The 21,779-nt window shown below is 47.9% G+C and overlaps 2 protein-coding genes across 2 annotated transcripts in view; one reads left to right on the top strand and one right to left on the bottom strand.

Moving 5' to 3' along the window:
* Positions 1 to 8,886, top strand: part of MORN5 (MORN repeat containing 5) — a 48,346-nt gene extending 39,460 nt beyond the window's left edge. Inside the window, exon 5 of the mRNA XM_007936747.1 lies at positions 8,807 to 8,886. Within this exon, the coding sequence (XP_007934938.1) occupies positions 8,807 to 8,886 (80 nt within the window). The remainder of the gene's footprint in view (positions 1 to 8,806) is intronic.
* A 5,291-nt stretch (positions 8,887 to 14,177) lies between these two features.
* LHX6 (LIM homeobox 6) overlaps positions 14,178 to 21,779 on the bottom strand; it is a 24,596-nt gene continuing 16,994 nt past the window's right edge. The window contains exons 9-10 of the mRNA XM_007936641.2: positions 19,322 to 19,425; positions 14,178 to 14,198 (exon numbers count right to left, since the gene is read on the bottom strand). Of these exons, the coding sequence (XP_007934832.1) occupies positions 14,178 to 14,198; positions 19,322 to 19,425 (125 nt within the window). The remainder of the gene's footprint in view (positions 14,199 to 19,321; positions 19,426 to 21,779) is intronic.

Genomic DNA, 21,779 nt, shown 5'->3' with positions numbered 1-21,779 from the left:
ACACTTGCACACATTCACACTCCATACTTATTTAGATTCTCACACATATTCACCCAAGTGGATGGGTACACATCTGGGCTGGTGTACACACTCACAGCCTTACTGAGCACGACTTTGGCATCAGAGAAAACTAGACCCTTCCCCTCTGCCTTGAGGGACTAAAGTGGGAGTAATCATTTCACCCTGTAGGCCTTGGTTTTCTCATCTTAAATCTCATCTCCCTGGATCCTCTGTCAGCGTGAGCCTCCCTCAACTCTCCTGAGGCCACAGATGTCTGTTTCATCTTGACCTCCTCCCTTTCCCGGTCCACACCCCCAGCACCCCCACTCACTCAGGGTGGGAGCTGCATAGCAGTGGTGACCGCAGGTGGGCTGGGCCCAAAGGCGTGCCAAGAGGTGGCAGAGCCCGACATGTGGGTGCCCAGTGACCCGAATCTGCCCTCCTTGGGCTCACCTGCCTTAGCCTGCCCACCTTGCTTTGAACAAAAATCATTAGCCAAGCCGTGGATCTTGATCTTCATGATGCTAATCCTTGTGTAAAGATCTCCTCCTCCTCCTCCTCCCTCTTTCTCCCCCTCCACCCTAGCCTGGAACCAGAAGTCCCAGTAACTCCCTTAAGATGCTCCATTACAGGCATCCAGTTCGGGAAGTAAGTCCAGTTAAGGTGATGAAGTAGCTCCCACTTCTTGAGAGTCTACCAAGCACTGTCCATCCTGGTCAGTCCTCCCTCTGCCCTTGGCAAGTTGTTGTTAGGTACCGTTGGGTCGATTTCCAACTCTTAGTGATCTCTTCTGACAGAGTGGAACTGCCCCGTAGGGTTTTCCAGCCTGTAATCTCCATAGGAGCAGATTGCCAGGTCTTTCTCCCATGGAGTCACTGGGTGGGTTCAAACTGCCAACCTTTCAGTTAGCAGCCAAGCACTTAAATGTTGCACCACCAATGCTCCATGGCAAGAGGCCTGGTTAAACCCCCTCACCAGACAAGGAGCCCAGATCAGAGACAGGAGTGATTTGTCCAAAACAACTCAGCAAGTTGGTGACAGAGCACAGCATTGGACCCAGGTCTGACTGGTTCCAAACTCCTTCCAGTCCAGACTATGCTGCCAAGAGTGCACTAAAGTCCCACCTTGCAAAGACAACTTCTGGCTTTTCTTTTGGGTTTTTGGCCACCATTTATTTGGGCATTTCCTGTGCGCCAAACACTGCGCTAAACACTTTTCAGGAACAATCTCATTTGATCCTCACAGTAAACCTTCAAGGAAGGCACCTTCATAGATGAGGAAATGAGGTCCAGAAAGCTGTGAGGCTGCTTGCCCAAGGTCTCAGAGCAGGGACTGGGAAGCACCAAAGCAGTGTGCTTACCTATCACACCGCACTGCCCCTGCTAGCCATCTGGGGAACGAATACATCCTTGCACCTCTTCTGAGATGTTCAGGATCTCTTCGTCCCCAGCACCTCGCTGACCTGCAGACAGCACTGATGACACCCACAGTGACCTGGACACCAATGTGGCCTGTGCAGGCCTGCCCTTCTCTGCCCCCACTGTGAGCAGTCCTCAGGCCAGCCAGGGCTTTGAGCTTCCTGAGTGTGGTTAGTGCCCAGGTATGACCCCAGACAGCCCAGACTATCCATGCTATGGAGCTGCCCAATCTATGGCCTCAAGGCAAAACAGAAATATCAGCCGGCAGCCTTGAACCTGCACTTAGCATGTGTACTTCACCCTCTTAGGAGCTCCATTTGCCAAGGGTGGGGAAGAAATTCTTCTTTTGCCCAAATAAATTCCAGAGAGCAAGCCTATTACTTTTATGTCCTCAAATTTTCATTTCTTTATTCATTCATTCACCAGGTTTTGTTAGATACTTTGTAAGTGCTGGATCTTTGCTGAGCCCTGAAAATCAGAAGTGAATTGGACCAGTGTGCCCCAGGCTGGTGGGGGTGACCATGACAGATTCCATAACAGGAAATTCAGGGGCTGTGGAGCATGGCGGGAGGGCGCCGACCTTGGCTGGGGCAGGGAAGCCTGACTCGAAGGCAGGGCCCATGGAGGTGGGAGGATGGCCAGGAGGGCGCTGCGCTCGGGCCACACACATTCACGAGGGGCCTCGAGTTTAACTGTGCCTGTGCTCTTGAGACAGGACTAAAAGAAGATCATGTTCCTCAGACAGCTCTGAATTTGCACCCCTTTCCTGACCACGTGGCCTTAAATACAAAGTGAATTTATATACTTTTGAAAGAAATCCTAGAATTCACTTGTATTGCACTTGGTCATTTCTGTTAAAGCACTGATTTGTGAAAAGCAAATGCTTCAGAAACAACTCGATGGCAACTAACAACAACACATGTTTAAAATACACTGCAATTTTTATCATCTTATTTTTTTCTTTTTAAAGATATACACTAAGTCCCAGAAATGCAGAGTGCCCTGTGTGTCTTGAGCTTTGAGAGGTTCTGCACCTGAATCAGGTCCTGAAAGGAAGGGTGTTTCCCTCAGTGGAACAGCATGTACAAAGCACAGAGGCACTCATGAGTGGGCTTATGTGGCAGTTGCCATACATTAGGTGGCTGCATTTTAGGGTAGGTGAGCCAAGAAGGGTAACCTTGAATTCCAGGCAAAGGAGTTGGGAACCCTTTTAGGAAAGGTTTATCAGCAAGGGAGTCCATGGTCAGATGCCAGCGTTTCTCTTACAGCAGGTTCCTTTCATTGTCTGTAAGGAATCCAGTTCTCCTAGTGATTGGTGAGGTTCATTGAGGAGGGAGCAAGCAGGAGGTGGCAAGGACATTTCTAAAGCTTCAGAACCAGAATAAAGAAACCTTTCTAACCCTGTTGGCAGATAGGCCTAAAAGTGAAGAGTGCCTTTGAGGTCTCAATCCCCTCTGTCCGCCAGCACTGGGCCCAGGGCCTGGTATAGGACTGGGCTTGTTGAATCATTCATTTACTGAACAGCTATCAACTGAGCACCTACTATGTGCCAGACAGTCTTTTAAGCACCGGGGATACCACAGTGAACTAGCAGATTAGGCTCCTGGTCTCATTGGAGCTTACAATCTGGATGGGCAAGACAGATTCGAAGCCAACACATAAATAAACAAGAAAATTTCAGAATGGTATATGCTGTGAAGGAGCTCTGGTGGTGCTGTGATGAATGCATTTGGATACTAACCAAAAGGTCAGTGGTTCAAACCCACCAGCTGCTATGAGGGAAAAAGATAAGGTAGTCTGCTTCCATAAAGATTTACAGCCTTGGAAGCCCTATGGGGGCATTTCTACTCTGTCCTATAGGGTCACTATGAGTCAGAATTGATATGATGGCAGGGGTTTTATATGCTATGAAGAAAATGAAATGAAGACAAAATAGCAGCAAGTTGGAATGCAGCAGGCTTATTCCAGATGTTACCTGGCAAAGCAAGTATTGAGCAGCTACTGTATGCCAGGTCCTCTGAAGGAAGGTTGGGTGATCTACTTCCGTGGTGATACTGCCTTGGAAACCCAAGGAGGGGTCGCTATGAGTCAGATCCCACTCCACAGCCGTGAGGTTTGTTTTTTTTTGGGGGGGGGAGGATTTGTATGCCAAGTCCAGTGGCCAACAAAGTAGATGGGGTCCCTGCATTTAGCTTATAGTCTAGTTCGGGAATCACTCAAACCAAAAAGACCCGTTGCCGTTGAGTCAAATCCAACTCACAGCAACTCTATACCACACAGTAGACTGCCCCGTAGGGTTTCCAGGGCTGCAATCTTTAAGGAAGTAGACTGCCACCACGTCTTTTTTTTCCCATGGAGTAGCTGGTGGGTTCGAACTGCTGACCTTTCTGTTAGTGCCTAAGCACTGTACCAAGACCATTAAATAAGAAAATATGCAAATAAAAATAGATTCATAAATTGTAATAAATGCTAGGCTAACATAAGAAAGGGAAGAGAGTGAATTACTCTAGTTTGGGCAGTATAGGGAGTATGAAGGAAGCCTCCACTCCTCTTGGAGAACGTAGTAATTATATCTTTTAGGGAGCACACTGGATTTTCATACATTTTTAAAAATAAGCTTTTTATTTTTGAACCATTTTAGATTTACAAAATTATTGTGCTTGTAGTACAGAGAGTTCCCAATATGCTCCACACCCAGTTTGCCTATTAGTAACAACTTACATTAATGTGACTCATTTGTCATAATTAATGAACCAATACATTAATATTAACAAAGGCCCATACTTTATTCAGATTTCTGCAGTCTTTCTCTAATGCCCATTTTCTGTTCCAGGAGCCCATCCAGGATATCACATTCCATGATCAGGTCTCCTGAGACTGCTGTTGGCATAACAGTTGTTCTGGTTACCTAGTGCCACTCTGACAAGAATATACCACAAATGGGATGGCTTGAACAAACAGGAGTTTATTCTCTTACATTATGGAGGTTTTAAGTCCGAGTTCACAGTACCAGGCTCTAGAGGCTGGGTGAAAGCCCTTCAACCTTGATCTTCAGCTCTGCTTCCTGCTCCTGGCCCACTGGAGCTAGAGACTTTTCTTCATCAGACAGCTACTGGCTGCTGAGACTGACAAGCCCAAGGTTGACAAGTAAAAAGGCACAATCCCGATGTTACCAAACCACATGGCAGGCCATTAATTCAAACCCATTGAAAGTCCCAAGGTCAGCAGAGCATAGCAGACTGCTGAATAAGACACAGCTACATGCAGGGTTCAAGCATGCCATAAGCCAGAGACTATTCCCCAAGGCTTCTCCTTATATGCAGGAAGCAGACCACATCCCAAAGGCAGCTAGTTAGCTGCTTGTGGTAGATCCCACCATGGAGTTGATTGCCAGTCTCATGGGGAATACTACATCCAGCTGCCCAGCCACTCAACCAGGCCCAGCCATGTTGACACATAACCTTAACTACCACAAAAATTTCTTAGACTTTTCTTGTTTTTTTAATGACAGTTTTGAAGAGTACTGGTCAGATATTTTGTAGAATGTCCCTCAATTGGGATTTGTCTGATGTTTTTCTCATGATTTACTGGGGTTATGTTTTTGGGAGGAAGACCACGGAGGTCAGATGCCATCCTCATCCCATGATATCAAGGATACATACTATCACCATGACTTATCCCCATTGGTATAGACCTTGACCCCCGGCTGAGGTAGTGTTTGTCAGATTTCTCACCTGTGAAGTTATTCTTTCTTATTCCCCCTTCCGTATTGTACTTTCTGGGAAGACGTCACTGTGCTCAGCCCATCTCCACCTTCCTGAGGGCAAAGTGTTTACGTAAATTATTTGGAATTCTTCTACAAGGGGCATTTGTCAGTTCTCTGAGTTTCGTCTGTTTTTAGCAATATTTTTTATGCTGGGTCTTTTTATTTTTTTTTTTAATTCAAGAACACTGTTGGTGTTTCTAGAAACCTAGAACTATTTTACTTCAATTAGTAAAATGCATGAAATTACTAAAGCACTAAATCAGAGAGTAGGAAAAATATCTAATAATTAATTTTGATTTTTCCATTGTCAGTATGCATCACTGAAATAAGATTTGGGAAATACCAAAAAGCAGAAGGAAGTATCTTTTTAGTCCCACTGCTCAGAGCTGACCTTTGTTCATATTTTGATATATCTTTTTTCACTTTTCTTCTGTGCACAATTTTTATACAGATTATACTGTCTGTGTAATTTTGTACCCTGCCTCTACTCTCTTTTGTGTGTGTGTGTGTGTGTGTGGCATATTATCCTATCAAAAACGTTTCTTCTATGTTGTATACAGACTTCATAAGCATTATTTTCAATAGCTACTAAATACTCCTTCACGTGGTTCACCGTTTCCCCCCGAACCTAGCATGATGCCTGACACATAGTCAGTGTTTACAAATTATTTGTTAAGTGAATGAATATATAACAAATTAATCATTCCCTCGTTTTTAGAACTGTAGGTTATTTTCTGTTTTCTTGATTAGAAATAGTTCTGAGACAAATAGATTATTCCCTTAGGATAGTGTCCCAGAGTGGAATTAACGGGCCAAAGGGGGCCAGAAACTTCTAAAGATTAATGCTCCAGACTAGGAATCTTCCTCCCTTCCCCTGTGCACCACACAGTTATTGTGCCAAGGGTAATAATTTACAATTGATTAAAGAGTTTGTGGGGTGTTTTTTCCCATCTTTTTCCCCCTCCTCTCCTCCTCCCCTCCTGCCAAAAAGGGGGAAAATTATCCGAGAAGGTGAAGATGTTCTCAGACAATCATATTAACATATTCCAACAATCGCAATTTGCAAAATAGTAATCACAACTCCCAGGATCTGGGAGGCATTAATCAAAGCTGCAGGTTTAATTCCATTTTAAATATTGATGAAATGTGCTTCGGCAGCCTCACCCTGGCGTGGCAGGGCCAGGGGAGCCGCAGCATTGCGCAGGGGAGGTGGAGGGAGGGGCAGTGAGCAGCTGCCAGGAGGGGAGGCATCTGTGATTCAAATTGGTGGCTGTGCAGCCAGGTAGAGAGTGAAAGGGGTAGTGAAGAGGGCTGTTAAGTCCATTGCTGTCAATTTGTAACAATCAGGGAGGGGCCTGAAGACTGGTTCAGCACAATAAACCCAGTTTGTCTGGTTTCAGGGGTTACCACTGAAGAGGTTGCAGCTGCACTGATTCGAATAGCCTGGAGACTTCAGAACTGTAATTATCAACCAGGCTGCTCCAGTGTGGCAAACGTGGGCTTCACCAGCTCTTAACTCCTTGTGTGCTGACACACTACCGCCGCTTTCCCCACCGTCGCCTCCCCACCCCAGGGGTTTGGCAGTCACATGGGGCCTCCCAAGCAGCCTCCCCAGGGGAAACTGAGGCCCACTGGCTGGTTAGCAGCAGTCCTCAAAAGCCGAGCAGAAAGCCTTTTTTTTCTTAGGTGACATACAAAGAAAGAATGGGGTGGGGAAAAGGTTTTCTGTGGGACGACCTCTGTGCCTGGCACCACCACGTCTGCCCTGGGGTGAGAAGGGTCAGGATGTGGAGCCTGATAAACACTGGTTTGAATTTCACTGGCATAGACATAGGATAAAGCTCAACCCCTCTATAAAATCGGAGTAATCTCCTCTACGCCACTGGCCTGTTAGAAAGATTGACAAGGTTCAGTTTTTGCACTGAGCACACAGGAAGCTGTCAACAAGCATCTATCTCCTGATGCTGGGTCCGGTGCCAGCCACACTCAGCCTTTCACAGAAGAGGAATGATTCAGAGGGTGGGCTTCCTGCCGGCCCTCTGAGTTTCCTGCTCTTGGGGAACGTCCTTGTTCGCCAGCTTCTGCCACTGGGTGGGGAGTCTGAGACCTCTCCCAGTCCGGAGGCCTTGGGCGAGGTAAAGAGAAGAAGCAAGAGCTCCTGCGGTGCTGTTTGCCTGAGGACGGGTTTGGGTCCCAGGGCATGGCACAGAGAGAAGGCAGGGAGGGGAGGCTGGCAGGTAGGCAGGTGCGGTACAGAGAGAAGAAACTGGCCTTCTCTGGTAGAGCTGCTCAATGAAGTATGTATATGACCCCCTGGAAGTCTCCCTCACACCAGTGAAGGGATGTGCACAAGAATGTGTGTCCTAGAGCCATTCACGACAGCACTGGTTTAGAGGCATTCTAGGTGTCTGCCACTGGGAGGATGGACAGTTCAATTTGACAGAAGCCCCCTGTAGAGTATTAGGAGAGTGTTAGGGAGAAGCAGCAAATCAGTAGATGTACATGCAGGACAGGAAGGAAAAGCAAAAAATCCACTGGCGTCAAGCCCGTTCCAACTCATAGTGACCCTAGATCTTGAAAATGTAGCATTGAATGAAAAAAGTGAGACACAATGAAATTCACAGCACAATGCCACTTATGTAAATTAAAAACACATTTGCACACAAAACAATAGTACATATTTTATAGAGCTATGTGCATTTTTAAGGGTATATATCCCACCATTAGAGAGTCCTTATGGTGGTGGGGGAGGGGCTGGGTGTGGGTTTGAGGGGGCAAAGGGGAAAAATAAAAATAAATCCACAGAGGGGCCTTGTGGAGAGATGATGGTAGTGTACTAGAGACTTAAGAGTATGATGCAACTCAACTGAATGTGAAGTTTCAAAAACAGTTTGGGTTTTGCAGCCGGACAATCCTGGGTTCGTATCCACATACTATCCCTGTGGCTGTGGACAAGTGACCTCTCTGAGCCTCTGTTTATTCATCTGTAAAATGGTAGAAGTAACTACTGTTTGCCAAGTAGTCACAAGGAGCAAATAAAATGCAACAAACGTGTTTAGGGCTGTCCGGGATTACCAGTTCGTGCTTCCTCTCCATTCTCTGCTGAGTAAACAGGGTATCAGCCCCTGACCCTGGAGACCACAAGTCCTTTGAAGGAAGCTCTTCAAAATGGGGAGAGCCCAGAAAGCAAGCTCAAATCTGAAGGCTCTGTCTCCTAGCACCACCCCACAAGGCTTGGACCCAACTGTTCGGGGTGCTGTTTGTGGTATGTTGGACTGGACAAGTGCCCAAGTGTAGAGCTGCTCTCTGACCACCTGCCAAGGATGGTCCTGCCCAGGGTGACCAATCGGCCTCATGCTGACCCCCACATCTGCAGCATCCACAAACTACTAACCCTTTTGAGTTCAATTTCCCGAAGACTAGGCACTTACTGGCAACTGAGAGGTTTAGTTTTAGTGAAAGGTCTATTCCTTTCCAATACAGAGCCAAACAACCTGGCCATCAAGGCCATCGCCCCATGCTGGCGTGCACCTCGGTCCCAGTGCCCTACCCAGAGAGCTCCCTGTGCAGGAAAAGCCCCTGCAAGCACCAGGTATGACCAGCTCTTCCCCTTTCCTTGCAGACGATGACGAGCATGAGTGGATTGTCCGGACCTGTCGAAAGAGCTCTGATGAGATCATAGGTCAAGAGCCCAGGCTGTGAGCTTGGCGCCACCCCACCAGGGATTTCCATCTGCACCACTGGCATTGGTTAGTCCAAGAAAGAAGGATTCATTCCTTTTAGTGCCTTTTGACTCAGGAATAAAAATTTTCTGCAGTCAGTAGCCCCGAGTGGACTCTCCTTGGAAAAATGCTGAAGAGTGGAGACCTTCATTTAACCTGCATCACCGTCACCCAACGATCTGCAAGTCCAGGAATTTCTTACGCATATGAAAGGTTGGGGACCATCACGTTCTCAAAAAACTGACCAACCAACCAACACACTGCCGTCGAGTCCCTTCCGACTCCTAGCAACACTCTGGGGCAGAGTAGAACTGCCCCATAGGGTTTCCAAGGCTATAAATCTTTGTGGAAGCAGACTGCCTTATCTTTCTCTTGCGGAGTGGCTGGTGGGTTTGAACCACCAAACTTTTGGTTAGCAGTGATATGCTTTAAGCACTGTGCCACCAGAGCTCCTTATCACCTTATAGATAATGTCATGAAATTATAATTTCACAAGTGACTGACTTGTGCAGGCGGGTGTGTGTGTGTGTATGTGTGTGTGTGTGTGTGTGTGTGTTGCATTATCTCTGCTCCTCACAACAGCCTGGTGAAGGAGGACTTAGCATCACTTTTCACACATGGGGAATCAGGTTCAGAGAGACCGTCCAGCCTCTGATTGATTGATCTTCCCAAGGTCACACCATACTTGGATCCAGGTTCTTCTGAGGATGCAGCCGACCTGTTTGTTACTCCACAGAATTGCCTGCCTTACCACTCTTTTTTTTTTTTTTTTTTTATAGCACCAATTTTGTTTAATTCATTAAAGCATGATTTTTACTTCACTTTTTTAACTTTTTATTGTGATTTGGGTGAAAGCTTACAGTACCTTACCAGTCTTGGTCTCACAGGTCAGTAGGACCTGATGGCTGTGCCTGGACTCCCAGCTGGTCCATTCCTATGTTGTTGTAGTTGTTGTTATGTGCCGTCAAGTTGGACCCGACTCATAGTGACCCCTCCTCAGGTTTCTGAGGTAGTATCATTATGGAAGAAGATTGCCCAACCTTCTTTGCGAGGAGTAGCTGGTGGGTTTGAATCGCCAGCCTTCTGGATAGCAGTCAGGTGCCTTAGGCACTATGCTACCAGAGCTCCTGTCCATTCCTATAGGCTTAAGAATTACCCAGGACTTCCTCTCCCTCTTGTCAGCTCTCATAATTGAGCTTCACTCAATTGGCAACACAAACCCTGTGGCAACACAACCACTGCACTGCCATAGAAAGAACATAGCTTTGGCATCAGACATGCTTAATTTCAAATCCCAGCTCAACCTCAGGTATCACGTAACCTTGGGCAAGCCACTTCACTTCTCTAAGTCTCAACTTCCTCACCTGTAAAATGGGTATAATGCTTAAAACAATAGCATTGCTATTGTCTAATAAGTTGCTGTGTAGATTGAATGAGAGGATGCAAGTTAAAGAGCTAGTAATTAACGGGCTTACCGTATGCTTGCTTTGAAGAACAGTTTGCTAGATAGACATCACACTTGTCAGCTGAGAATCAGGAGAGGAAGCAGTGACATGTTCCAGGGTCACACTTAGGCCACAAGCACTCTCAGAGGTTGGTGAGGTGCTTTGTCCTCTGGCTCACCAAAGCTGCCCAGTGGAGGCAGGAGAGTGAGCCAGCAGACTGGGAGGGCTGTAGGGGGAGGAAACTGGACCTCAAACAAGGGACCCTGAAGGTGTCATGCCAGCACAGAGCCAGGAATCAGAGGGAGGCCTAAGCCCACTCTCCGTTGTGCCAAGAAGGGGTCCTGACTCTCCTCTGAGTCTCCAAGTCAGCTCTGTAGAATGAGAGGGTTGGGCTCCATTGGTAGTTTCCAAACTTTTGGAAAAAGAAGGTGCATTCACGTAAAGCAACACATATATACAAAAATAAAACTAAGCAAATTATTTTTTCAATAACTTGCATAGATCTAAGTCAACATTTGAAAAATGTATCAGAAGAGTGGATGGGGAGAAGAGATGGGATCGGGAATGGGGACGATAAAAAAAATAAAAAGACACCCTGCCAAGTCAGTGGCACGGTGCACCATGAACCGAGTTTTACAGGCAACTCTTTCTGTATGGGAGCTCTGGTAGCATAGTGCCTAAGGCGCTTGACTGCTAACCAGAAGGCTAGCAGTTCAAACCCACCAGCCACTCCTCAGAAGGAAGGATGGGCAATCTACTTCCATAGAGATACAGCCTCGGAAACCCAAAGAGGGGTCGCTATGAGTTGGTCCAACTTGACAGCACATAACAACCACCACCACCTATCTGTACAGAGTGACAGGAGCTGAAGAAAGCATCTGTTCGCAGGGCCACTCCACTCATCTGCTTCAGGTGCTGGGCTGCCCAGGGCTTTGGCTTGAACAAATGATCTGCAGCTAAAAAAAGGGGGAGAAGAGGAGGCAACCACACTAAGAGATGCTTCATTTCCCTCCTTAAGTTGTGTAGTGGGTCTGGAACCTGACCTGGCCAATATGAGGCCCAGTCTTGTGCAGAAGCAGCTGAGGTAGGCCATCTCCCAGCCACCATTCCCTTCACTTCGCACCATACCACCTTCTTCCCCAACAGTGTTCTTCCAAACAGGCTCCTCTGTCTCCTTCCTTCCCCCAACACCCTCCTCCATGTACTCCCATCTGTTCTATGAAATGCTTGTCTGATAGGACCCAGCTCGAATGCCCACAGCCTGGACACCCACAGCATGTTGTAAGGATGTCTGTCTATGACATTTATCAGATTGGGTCCACCTGGTACATGTCTCTGTGCAGAACCAGCACAGGGCCCAGCAGAAAGTATAGATGTTCAGGGAGGGTTACTGGGCAGCAACCAGCCCAATTCCTACAAAGCTCAGATAACAAGTCACAGTGACCAAGTACTTAGAAAAGAAACCCACCATCATTCTTTTGTAACACACAGTTCACTAAGTGGGAAACAGGACCAAGTTTCCAGCTAGGGGGACTGATTGCACTGCCCAACAGCCCAGATAACTGTGGGAGCCATGGGTCTGAGCCCCTAACCAGACAGCAGGAAAAAATGGAATCCCAACATGTTCTGGATTTAAGTGCCAGCACTTCTACTTGCATTAACTTTATTTATTACACAAATAAGACATTTACAAAGCACGACATGAAAGATAGGTAACAAAACAGACATTGGTTTTACCAAAAAGTGCTTACATTTTTTTCCATGTGTATGTTTTCCCCTTTTGTTTTGTATTTAAATAAATAGTCTTGACGGTCTTTATGCTCCCCAGGCTGCTCTGACAGGGTACGGGAGACATGTTTGAACTGTAACATTCTATGGCCACATGATCCACACAAGGAACAGACCTGGGGGTGGCTCAAGGCAGAGTGGGTACTAGGAGACCCTGGGCAGGGCTCAGCTGGCCATTTACCACATGGTTCCAGTTGGGGCTTAATCATCAGGTGCAAACCTCAAAGGAAAGATTAGAGCTTCCAAGGCCAGGGATCGGCCTGAGTCACCGCTGTTACCATCGGTGCCCAGCACAGGGCCAGGCACAAGTTACTCGCTGGACGAGTTCCAAACTGAGCTACAATGACCACATTCTGAGTGGTACCTTCTCTTTGCCCTGGGTCAGTTATAATCATCTTCAGAAAGGTGAGAAACAGGTTCCTCTCTCGGGCTGCATCTCTGCCTAGCCCTCCTCTAAGTCCCGGAGCAAGAATGACATATCATTGTAAGTGCTAACTTCAAGCACTTAGATTCTGAAACTTTATCCAGACTCAGTGAGACAGAGTGCTACCATTGATGACTAATGTCTGCCATGGGTAAAAACAAGGACAGCTGCTGCATGTGTACCATGAACTTGCTTTCCCTCTCCTAGAGTCTCCTTCTAGAAGGAAAGTGTCAGGTTAACCATAGCATAAAGGAGGACTTGGGCTAAAACACACTTAATAGCAGCCTCTAGTGGGAAATGCATCAAGACACCAAGGAGTTCCAGAACTAAAAGATAAGCTTGGGTGGGACAAGTGGATGTCCACTGAGCACATGAGTCACGGTTGTGTGTAGCCCAAGCCTTTTTGTTTGGTGTGAAGAGATGCAGCAAGATGGTATAGATGTGAGCACAGTGGTGTCTGGCCTCTGTTCTCAGAAGTGGGTGGGGATGCCACTGGGCAGTGTTGGTGGGGAAGCCCAGAGGGGCCAGCTGGAACCCTGGGCCAGGCACTCCCACCCAGGCAGTAGGCATATTCTCTATACTCAGTCTGGGCCTGGAATTAATATGCTGTCTGCCATCTCACTAGGCTCTGTTCCTGGGACTGCAACAGGATGATCCAGTTCCTCTGTCATTGTCCCTCAGAGCAGACTCAGCCCAGGTGCCCCCACCAAAGGTCAACAGTGGCCAACAAGGGTCCCCATCTCTAACATGCCCAGACATTCTAAAATGTCATCACACAGCTCAAACACCATTTCTCTTGTGTTCCCGGCATCCATGCTGGATAGGGATAGGGATGGGGTCTGCCCTCTCCATGCTGAGTGTAATGTTCCCTCTCCTTAAAATGATAAGTGCCTCTCAGGAAGCAGTGTGCCACATCCCTCTCCTTGATCTCCCAATCAATGGGAGTCAGTAGCCCGCCAGCCGCGCCTAGCCCCCTGCCTCTTGGTCTGGGCAGGCCTCCATCTCTGCCCTGTTGGGCCTCTCAGGGTCGGTCAGTGTCTCTTCTCTCTCTGAATTAACTTGACATAACCAGACAGATGGAAATGATAAAATTAGAACATAGCTTTCCTTTGGGGACATCCCACAAACACTGTAGTTTTCCAGACAAAAGCAACAGAATGGATAACATTGGGAGTTGTTGGCTATTCAGAATTCAGAGATGGTTCCAAGGAAGTAGTAAATAAAGGCCAATATGGGGGGAGGGGAAGAAAACCTGTAAATCAGAAGGCTGTTGGCGTCACACAATTCAATTCTGCCTTTTGCTATTGTAATCAGTTTAAGTTGAAGATGACTCCTGTTTAAATGGAAAAAACAGGCTGTTGTTTTCACCCTGATTCCAAATGTCAGGGAGCTCTGCCTTCCAAGGGGAGGACTCTGCGGTGCTCCTGGCAGGTTCTGGTTCTCAGCAGGAGAAGGAAAGGCCAGGCCCAGAGGCCGAGCTGGTGGCGGGCAGGCTGGCGGACGGGAGTGGATGCGGGGGCAGATGAATCCCTGGTCACAGTTTGGACTCTGGATTTCAGCGGCTGAGGGCCAGTTGTGGGGTGCCCATGGACAGATGTGGAAGTGCCGGCAGCGTTAGTACTGAAAAAGGATGACCTGCAAGAGGAGGGCACAGGAGGTGGCTGAACGAGGGCCCCCATGCTGGAAGCCCCCCAGAGGTCCTCAAAGGGCATGGAGAAGGAGAGTGGGCACAGGGCCCAGATCTGGGTTCAAATCCTGGCTCTGTCACTTACTTGCTGTGGGACCTTGGGCAACTCACTTCACCTCTCTGAGCCTGTTTCCTCATCTGTAAAACGGGGATGACAAAATCTCTCTCTCAGAATCGTGGGGAGGATTCAATGAGATACAGTCATAATAGCAGCAGATGTTTACTGGGCACTGTTCCCTGCACCCGGCACTGGGCAAAGTGCCTCCCATGCATGATTTCACTGAAGCCTCACCTCAACCCCAGGAGGGAGTTCCACATCATCTCCATCTTACAGGGGAGACCCCGGAGGCTCAGACAGGTGTTAGCTCATGAGCCCCTGGTCACACAGCTAGGAAGATGTGGACCCAGGATTGGAACCCAGGCCTGGCTCCAGAGCAAGCTCTCTTTATGACCCCACACTGCCTCTACCTCTCAAAGGCCTCCATGACAAGAGTAGTTGAATGCTGACTACATGCACACCAGGCAATGGGCCAGGCACCTCACATGCACTTAATCGGCACAAAACTGAAAGGCAGGTGGCTCAGACATGCCACATGCCTGACACACACAGAGACCCAGGACAAGCTGCCCCTTTCCTCTTCCTTCTTCACCCAAAGTGCATGGCTAACGTCTCACAGGCACCGTCAACATGCCAGTTCCTTCATGGATCACTGACCGGCTGGTCAATGGGAAGTAGTACTAGGAAGAGATTTCCAGTAGGAGTACAGACATGGCCACGTGGCAATTCCATTCCCTGATCAGGAATTTTACCTTCCCAGAACTGGTCACCATGAAGAGGAGATGGGGGAAAGCAATAATGATTATTTTAATAGCAGTCATCATAATAAGGGCCAATACCTATGGAGTACTTCCTGTGTGCTGAACACATGATTGCATTTACTCTCCACAAAACCCTTAGTGGGAGGATCTATCATCCCCATTTTCCAGATAAAGAAACTGAGGCTCAGAGAAGCTAAGTGTGTGCTGCATGTCTCACAGGTAGGTGGCAGAGGTGGGATTCAGAGTCTGCCTAACTCCAGAGCTCTCATTGCATTGCCTCACCCAGCCTGGGGCAATGTTCCTCTCTGGTCTTAGGGACACTTGGCTTTGCTTTCTTAAGAGAACCTCAAGAGGGATGACTCTGGTAAGACCCTTCTCCTCTCAGTCTCTCCATATGATCAATGACAGCTTGGTTCTGATGGCGTAGTGGATAAGGCACCTGACTGCTAACTAGAAGGTCAGTGGTTCAAACCCAACAGCTGCTCCATGAAAGGAAGATAGGATGATCTACTTCCATTAAGATTTACAGCCTCAGGGGGTTGCTATGAGTCAGAAATGACTCGATGACAGTGAGTTGTTTTTTGTTTTTGTTTTTGTTTGAGTTCTAAGTTTTGAAGTAGTAGGATCTGGGAACATGACAGGGAAAAATGTGGTTATAGAAACTTGCAGGCATGTGTGGCCCATGATGACGTGATGGAGGCAGAAGGTGCTACCATAAATGCTCAGAGTATAAATGCTGTACTGGCCAGGCCAGCAAGAACACTTTTTATGAGTGGATTCTGGAGCCTGCCAAGAAGGGTACTAAGTCTTCTCACAGCTAGGCTGGTCTAGGTCTGGAGGGACTTGAGGGAAAGCTCATAGAGCCCCACCCCCAGGCCCCGTGGGTTTAGGACATGTGGACAGAAATGGTCCCTGGGAGCTGGCAGGAAGGCCTGACAGTGGGAGGGTAGAAGGTCGCAAAGGAGGGAGAGACACTTTTTTGGATGCAAAGCTGGGGACACAGTCCAGCAAGAGAGGACTCTGGCTCCGCAGCCAAACCCAGGGCCACAAACTCTCCATAGCCAGAAGCTGCCAGACCTCAAACTGAGCTCGTCCTTCAGGCTAAGCCAGAGATAACCACAAGCTGAGTCAAACAACCAGGAGACAAGGGCTTCTCTCCAAGCATTGAGAACAGCCCTATACAATCCCAAGGCTCCTCACTGCTCTCAGATAATGTCCAACCCCTCAGCTCAAGGGTCCAGGTCCTCCACTTTATGGCCCTGCCTACTTCTCCGGGATCTGTAGGCTTCAGCCACACAAAGCAATCTGCAGTCCCCCCAAGCCCAGGTTTCTCCATGCCTCTGTGCCTTTGTACATGTTGTTCTCTCCAAGTAGAATGCCATTCTTCTTGTCCCCTGCTTCTCTCTCAGAGATTATCACTCCCTCTTCTGGGTCTTCAAAGGTCATGTTCATTCCCCTACCCAACTTGCCCCATCACCCTGGAGTGTAGCTGCTTGCCTCCACGCTAAACCACAAGCTCCTTGAGGGCAGGGAACATGGCAGCTCGCTTCTGCAGTCCCAGGACAGGGCCTGAAAGGTGAATGCTCTCCTGCAGGAGTGGGGTAGTTCTTGAGATCGAGGCCAGCGTGGGTCAGGCAGTTCTAGGATCAATGATAGCTCTGCCCACGCTCCCTGTGTGAACTCTGGGTGAGCATCTGTTCTGTCTGAGCCTCAGTTTCTGCAGGGAAGAAGCGGAGTTCGTTACAAGCATCTTCACCCTACTCTCACGAAGGTTGTGAAGAATGAAGTCAGAGAGAGCAAACTCTGCAAACTGTAAAGTGCTGCACAAAGGGAAGCAATTACTGAACTCTGTGAGTTTCAGACCCACTATGTCACCTCTGTGAGCCTCGTCTTCCTTATCTTTACCATGAGGGCAGCCGTCTCCATGGCCACAAGTGGCTGGGAGGCATCATCCAGAAGATGTATATAAAGGGCCAGCTGCAAACAGAGAAGGCCTTCCACAGACAGAGCTCTTATTGTGAGTGTGACAACATGAAGAGGGGACATTCCTGGAGCATGCTATCATTCAGCCCAGCCCTAGATTCTGCAGGACTTTGCGTTGAACACTACTATTTACTCCTAAATGTATCTGTCCCACTGGGCTGTACATCTTTCCCCACTGTACCCAGCACATGTGCACACCCCGTCCCCCCCAAAAAAAAAAAAACTCACTGCTGTCAGTCAGTTAGACTCATAATGACCTCTCCTTGTGTTTCCAAGGAGGTATCTCTACAGAAGTAGATTGCCCGATGCCTTCCGAAGTAGATTGCCCAATCTTTCTTCTGAGGAGTGGCTGGTGGGTTTGAACCGACAGCCTTCTGGTTAGCAGTCAAATGCCTTAGGCACCACACCACCAGAGCTCCTATACCCGGCACAGAGCCCAGTATATACAGTAGGTGCTCAGTCAGGAGGAGGAATGGTAGGAGCTGTCCTGGAGGAATGGTTCCCAACCTGGCTGCCCATCAGAATCACATGCACTGGTATCACACATGCAGATCCCTGGGCCTGACCCCAGACCTACTACCTAGTTAAATTCTCTAGGGGTGAGGCTTGGGAATCTGTATCTTAACAATCTGCCCAGTTATTCTGAGGCATGGCAAGGCCAAGATCTGCTGGATAGAGGGTCCCACCCAGAGTCCTTTTATCTCTGAGACCATGGCCCTGTCTTCCTGGACCACCATATCTGCTGACTCACGGGGCTCCTTGCCTTCTACTGCACATCCATCAACTGCTACAGTAATGCTTCTGAAATAAGCCTTCTTGTCCCACCCTCACTGCTCCAGGAGAAGTCCTGGCAGACTCAAGCTCCCCACCTCTTACCACCCTTCCTTCCAAGCCTATGGGCTGGCGTCATGGAGTCACTTAGGGTTCCCTGACAGACGTGAAAGCACATGCCTCAGGAACACCAGACATGCTGTCCCTTGACCCAGGCTAGCATTTCCTTCCTCTTCCAACAAACTCTGGTTCTGCTTTCAGACTTAGATGTGACCTTCTTCTGCGAAGTCTTCCTGATGTCTCTCCTGTGCCCCACCCTCAGGGCCTAGAGAATTTAACTGGGGTGGTCTGGGGTCAGGCCCAGGGATCTGCATGTGTGATACCAGTCCATGTGATTGTGATGGACAGCCAGGTTGAGAACCATTTCTCCAGGACAGCCCCTACCACTCCTCCTCCTGACTGAGCACCTACTGTATTCAGGTTCTGTGCTGGGCATAATGGGGAAAGATGGATAGTCTGGTTGGACAGATAAGTTTATATGTTTGATCTCACTGTGTTATCACTGCTGGGGTCCATCACTCCATCTAGACCATGGCCTCTTCAAGGATAGGGACCATGGTTTACTCATTTCTGTCACTGGCAACTGACTCAAGGCTGCTGGACACAAGTCAGTACATTAGAAATGTGCACGAGTGAATGAATAAATGCACAGGTTGTCCTCTAGGCTCAGTGATCTGGAGCGACTTGTGCCTCAATTTCCCAATTTCTAAAGCAAAGGATTGTCTTAGAAAAGTGGCTTTCCAGGCTGTGAGTTGCCTCAGAGCTGCTGAAAGGGAGGGGAGGCTTCTACCTGCTCTGAGGTTTTAACCCTAGCTGCTCCACCTACTTTCATCTGCATTGCAGAAAAAAATTAAATAAAGGGTTCTAGTGCTTTAAAACACAAACACACACACACACACACACACACACACCTTCATGCCACTGGACAGGGTGACATCTTTGGCTGGTTAGTTCTAATGCCTGAGACAATCAGAGACACAGATTCCACAGGGAAGCCCGGGCCAGCTAACCAAGGTCACCAGCTGGCCTGCTGAGACCCTGGGCCCCCACTGGCACAGGTTTCTACTCCCAACAGGTAGGAATGAAAAGGAGGAAGGAGAAGAACCAGAGACATGATGAAGGCAGGGTAGTGTGTGATGTAAGCCCTCCCTGGAACTTTAAAGCTTCAGTAAAGAAATGAAATTCACAAATCTGGAGAAGACCACCTGTCAATTGGGCACTAATGAGAGGCCCTTAGAAATGGCAATGCACACACAGACCCCAGCACCACTGCATAGGGTGACTGCCTTGGGGGCCATGGCCTGAGTGTGCTAGACAGAGAGGGGCCACCACAAAGTGGCATGGCATCTGCCCAGCAACAAGGAATGCTGCCAGAAACCCGACCCCAGCAGAAGAGCGCTAACCACCCCAGGACCCCACCCACCCTGGCTCCATTTACCTTCTCACCCCTGTTGGAGAGTGGCCCATCCATATCAGCTTTGAGGTGGACAGGGGGTGCAGTGTAAGGCAGCCGGCAGTGCACCTGCCCGCATTGTACCTGACCTGTAGATGAGAGAATGCCTTGGAGCCCATTCCCCCATCCCCATGCAGCATCCCACCTGCCCCATGTCCTGCATCCTGGAGTCCTGACAACAGTTTCATCTCTGTCACTTACCAGCTGAGTGACCCTGGGCAAGATTTCAATAGGGTTGGTTGAATTGTTGTATGTGAAAGTGCTTATAATCTATGATGTGCTGTATGATGGCTAGGGTACAGCCTATTGATAAACACTCATAAATGAATACGCATTGAACACCTCCTTCAAGCAAGGCTACCCCACCTATTAGGAGCTTGTATTTTCTTATCCCCTAGGTCTCCACAAGGCTGACCCTTGTACTTCCTAGAGGACTCTGCTCATGTCACCTTCCTCACGATACCCTCCCTGACCACCCTATTTACAATTACAGCCCAACTCCAAAACCCACTCCCATCCTCCCTGTCCTCCTTCCTCGTTTTTTTTTTTTTTTTTTTTTCCTCCTCCTTAGAACTTACATTATTATTTTTATTATTTATCTGGTATAATTTGTCTTTATCAATCAGAATGTAAGCATCGTTAGGGTAGGCATTTTTGTCTGTTTTCTAGATCCTAGCTCTTGGTGGATTTCCAGCACCTAGAATGAGGCCTGGCATCTAGTAAGTATTCTTTAAATATTTGTTGAATGAGTTTCTGTCCCTGATTTTAACATCTAAAACTCTTGGGAAAAGTCCATCCTTGTGTCGGATCCAAATTTCTCATTCTTCAGCTGTGCAGTACTACAGCGGAAAAGGTCATTGTCTGTCTCTCCCCTAAACTTCACCATCTTTGATCACAGGGGAAAGAGCCCTGGACAGAGACTTACAACTGATAGGTGACTTGGAACACGTCATTGTGTCTTTCTGAGCCACAGTTCCCCCATGTGTAGAATAAAGTGGTTGGATTTCATTAGGGATTCTTAACTTGGGGTGTTGTAAAAATCCATGAATAGCATGAAATTACACAGAAAACCATGTGTGATATAGTTATATATATATATATATGTTTTCCTAAGATCTGTTTCCAAAGATTTTATAAAATTCTAAGCTATTAGGCTCCAGGAGACTCAGGATCTTGTGATTCTTGTTAATTGGAAAGAAAAATTTCGTTTTTCTGGGGTCTGGGTCAAACACTTTCATCAGCTTCCCAGCTGGCAGGCTACAGGAAATCCCAGACTCTGACTTTAGTTATGTTGTTGTTTGCCATCCAGTTGTACCTGACTCATAGCAGCCCCTCCTTGGTTTTCCAAGGCAGTATCACTACAGAAGTAGATTGCCCAACCTTCCTTCCGAGGAGTGGCTGGTGGGTTTGAACCACTAGCCTTCTGGTTAGCAGTCAAGTGCCTTAGGCACTACGCTACTAGAGCTCCTGACTTTGGTTACAGTAAAGCCAAATGCTGAGATGACTTTCAGTCACACAGCAAGAGGCAGCAGGTTCAGACATCCTAGACACTCCTGCCTGAAGCTGGAGAAGAAAGCTAGATACCTCAAGCGGATGAGAAAGTGGTACCTTCAGCCCCTCCTCTGGGCAGGAAAGGCAGGTTTAGGCCTGGTCAATGAACTGTGTAGGCAGGGTCCTGGCCAAGGACTCTGGAGGCCCTACTCCCAATGGGGTTATCTAGATCCATTATCAATTGTCCACATGAAGTGTTAGCTGGTTGCCCAGACCCCTAGAACCCCTGATCCTTGGTGCCTTTAAAGACGAACTAGCTGTTTAAAATGGGCTCTGTGCAGCCTCAATAAGTCATTGCTTAGAAAAGGAAGGAGGGAAAGGTCCCGCTTACTGAGCAGATAATTGAGAAATGGAACCATATGAAGAGACGTAGTTTCAACTGGCAGCCTGATGCAGTAGTCAGGATAAGAAACAGGCACTCTAGACTCCTAACTCTGACAAGCAAAATCACCACCATAGCAATGAATCTTTACCGAACACGTACCAAGTGTTGAAAACTTTAAGTCAATGATCTCATTTGATGCTCATAACTATCCCTTTGAGGCAGGTACTGATTGATATTCAGGGAAGCTAAGAAACTTGCCTAATGTTAAACAGCTAGGAAGTGGCAGGGGGTTGGACATGAAACCTGGCTGCCTGACTCCAAAGTCCACACTCAAGCATTAAGGGATACTGGCTCTCACTACCTTGGTTTCCTCATCTATATGATGCAGATAGTAATCTCTGATGTTTAGAGACATGGACAGTACTCTGTACTCTGGTCAGTACAGAGGCTGGCACATGGCAGTAGTTCTTTCTGATCTCTTCTCTTTCCCTTTTTCCTGGTGCCAGAGAAGGGAGGAGTTGTGTCCGTAGCTATGTGTATGTTTGTGACCGCTTTTTTTTTTTTTTT

This window comes from Orycteropus afer, unplaced genomic scaffold, assembly GCF_000298275.1.
Source record: "Orycteropus afer afer isolate SDZICR_OR568_19922 unplaced genomic scaffold, OryAfe1.0 scaffold00037, whole genome shotgun sequence".
Classification (NCBI taxonomy): domain Eukaryota; kingdom Metazoa; phylum Chordata; class Mammalia; order Tubulidentata; family Orycteropodidae; genus Orycteropus; species Orycteropus afer.
The sequence above is the reverse complement of the archived record's forward strand: the minus strand, read 5'-3'. Positions and strand labels throughout refer to the sequence as shown.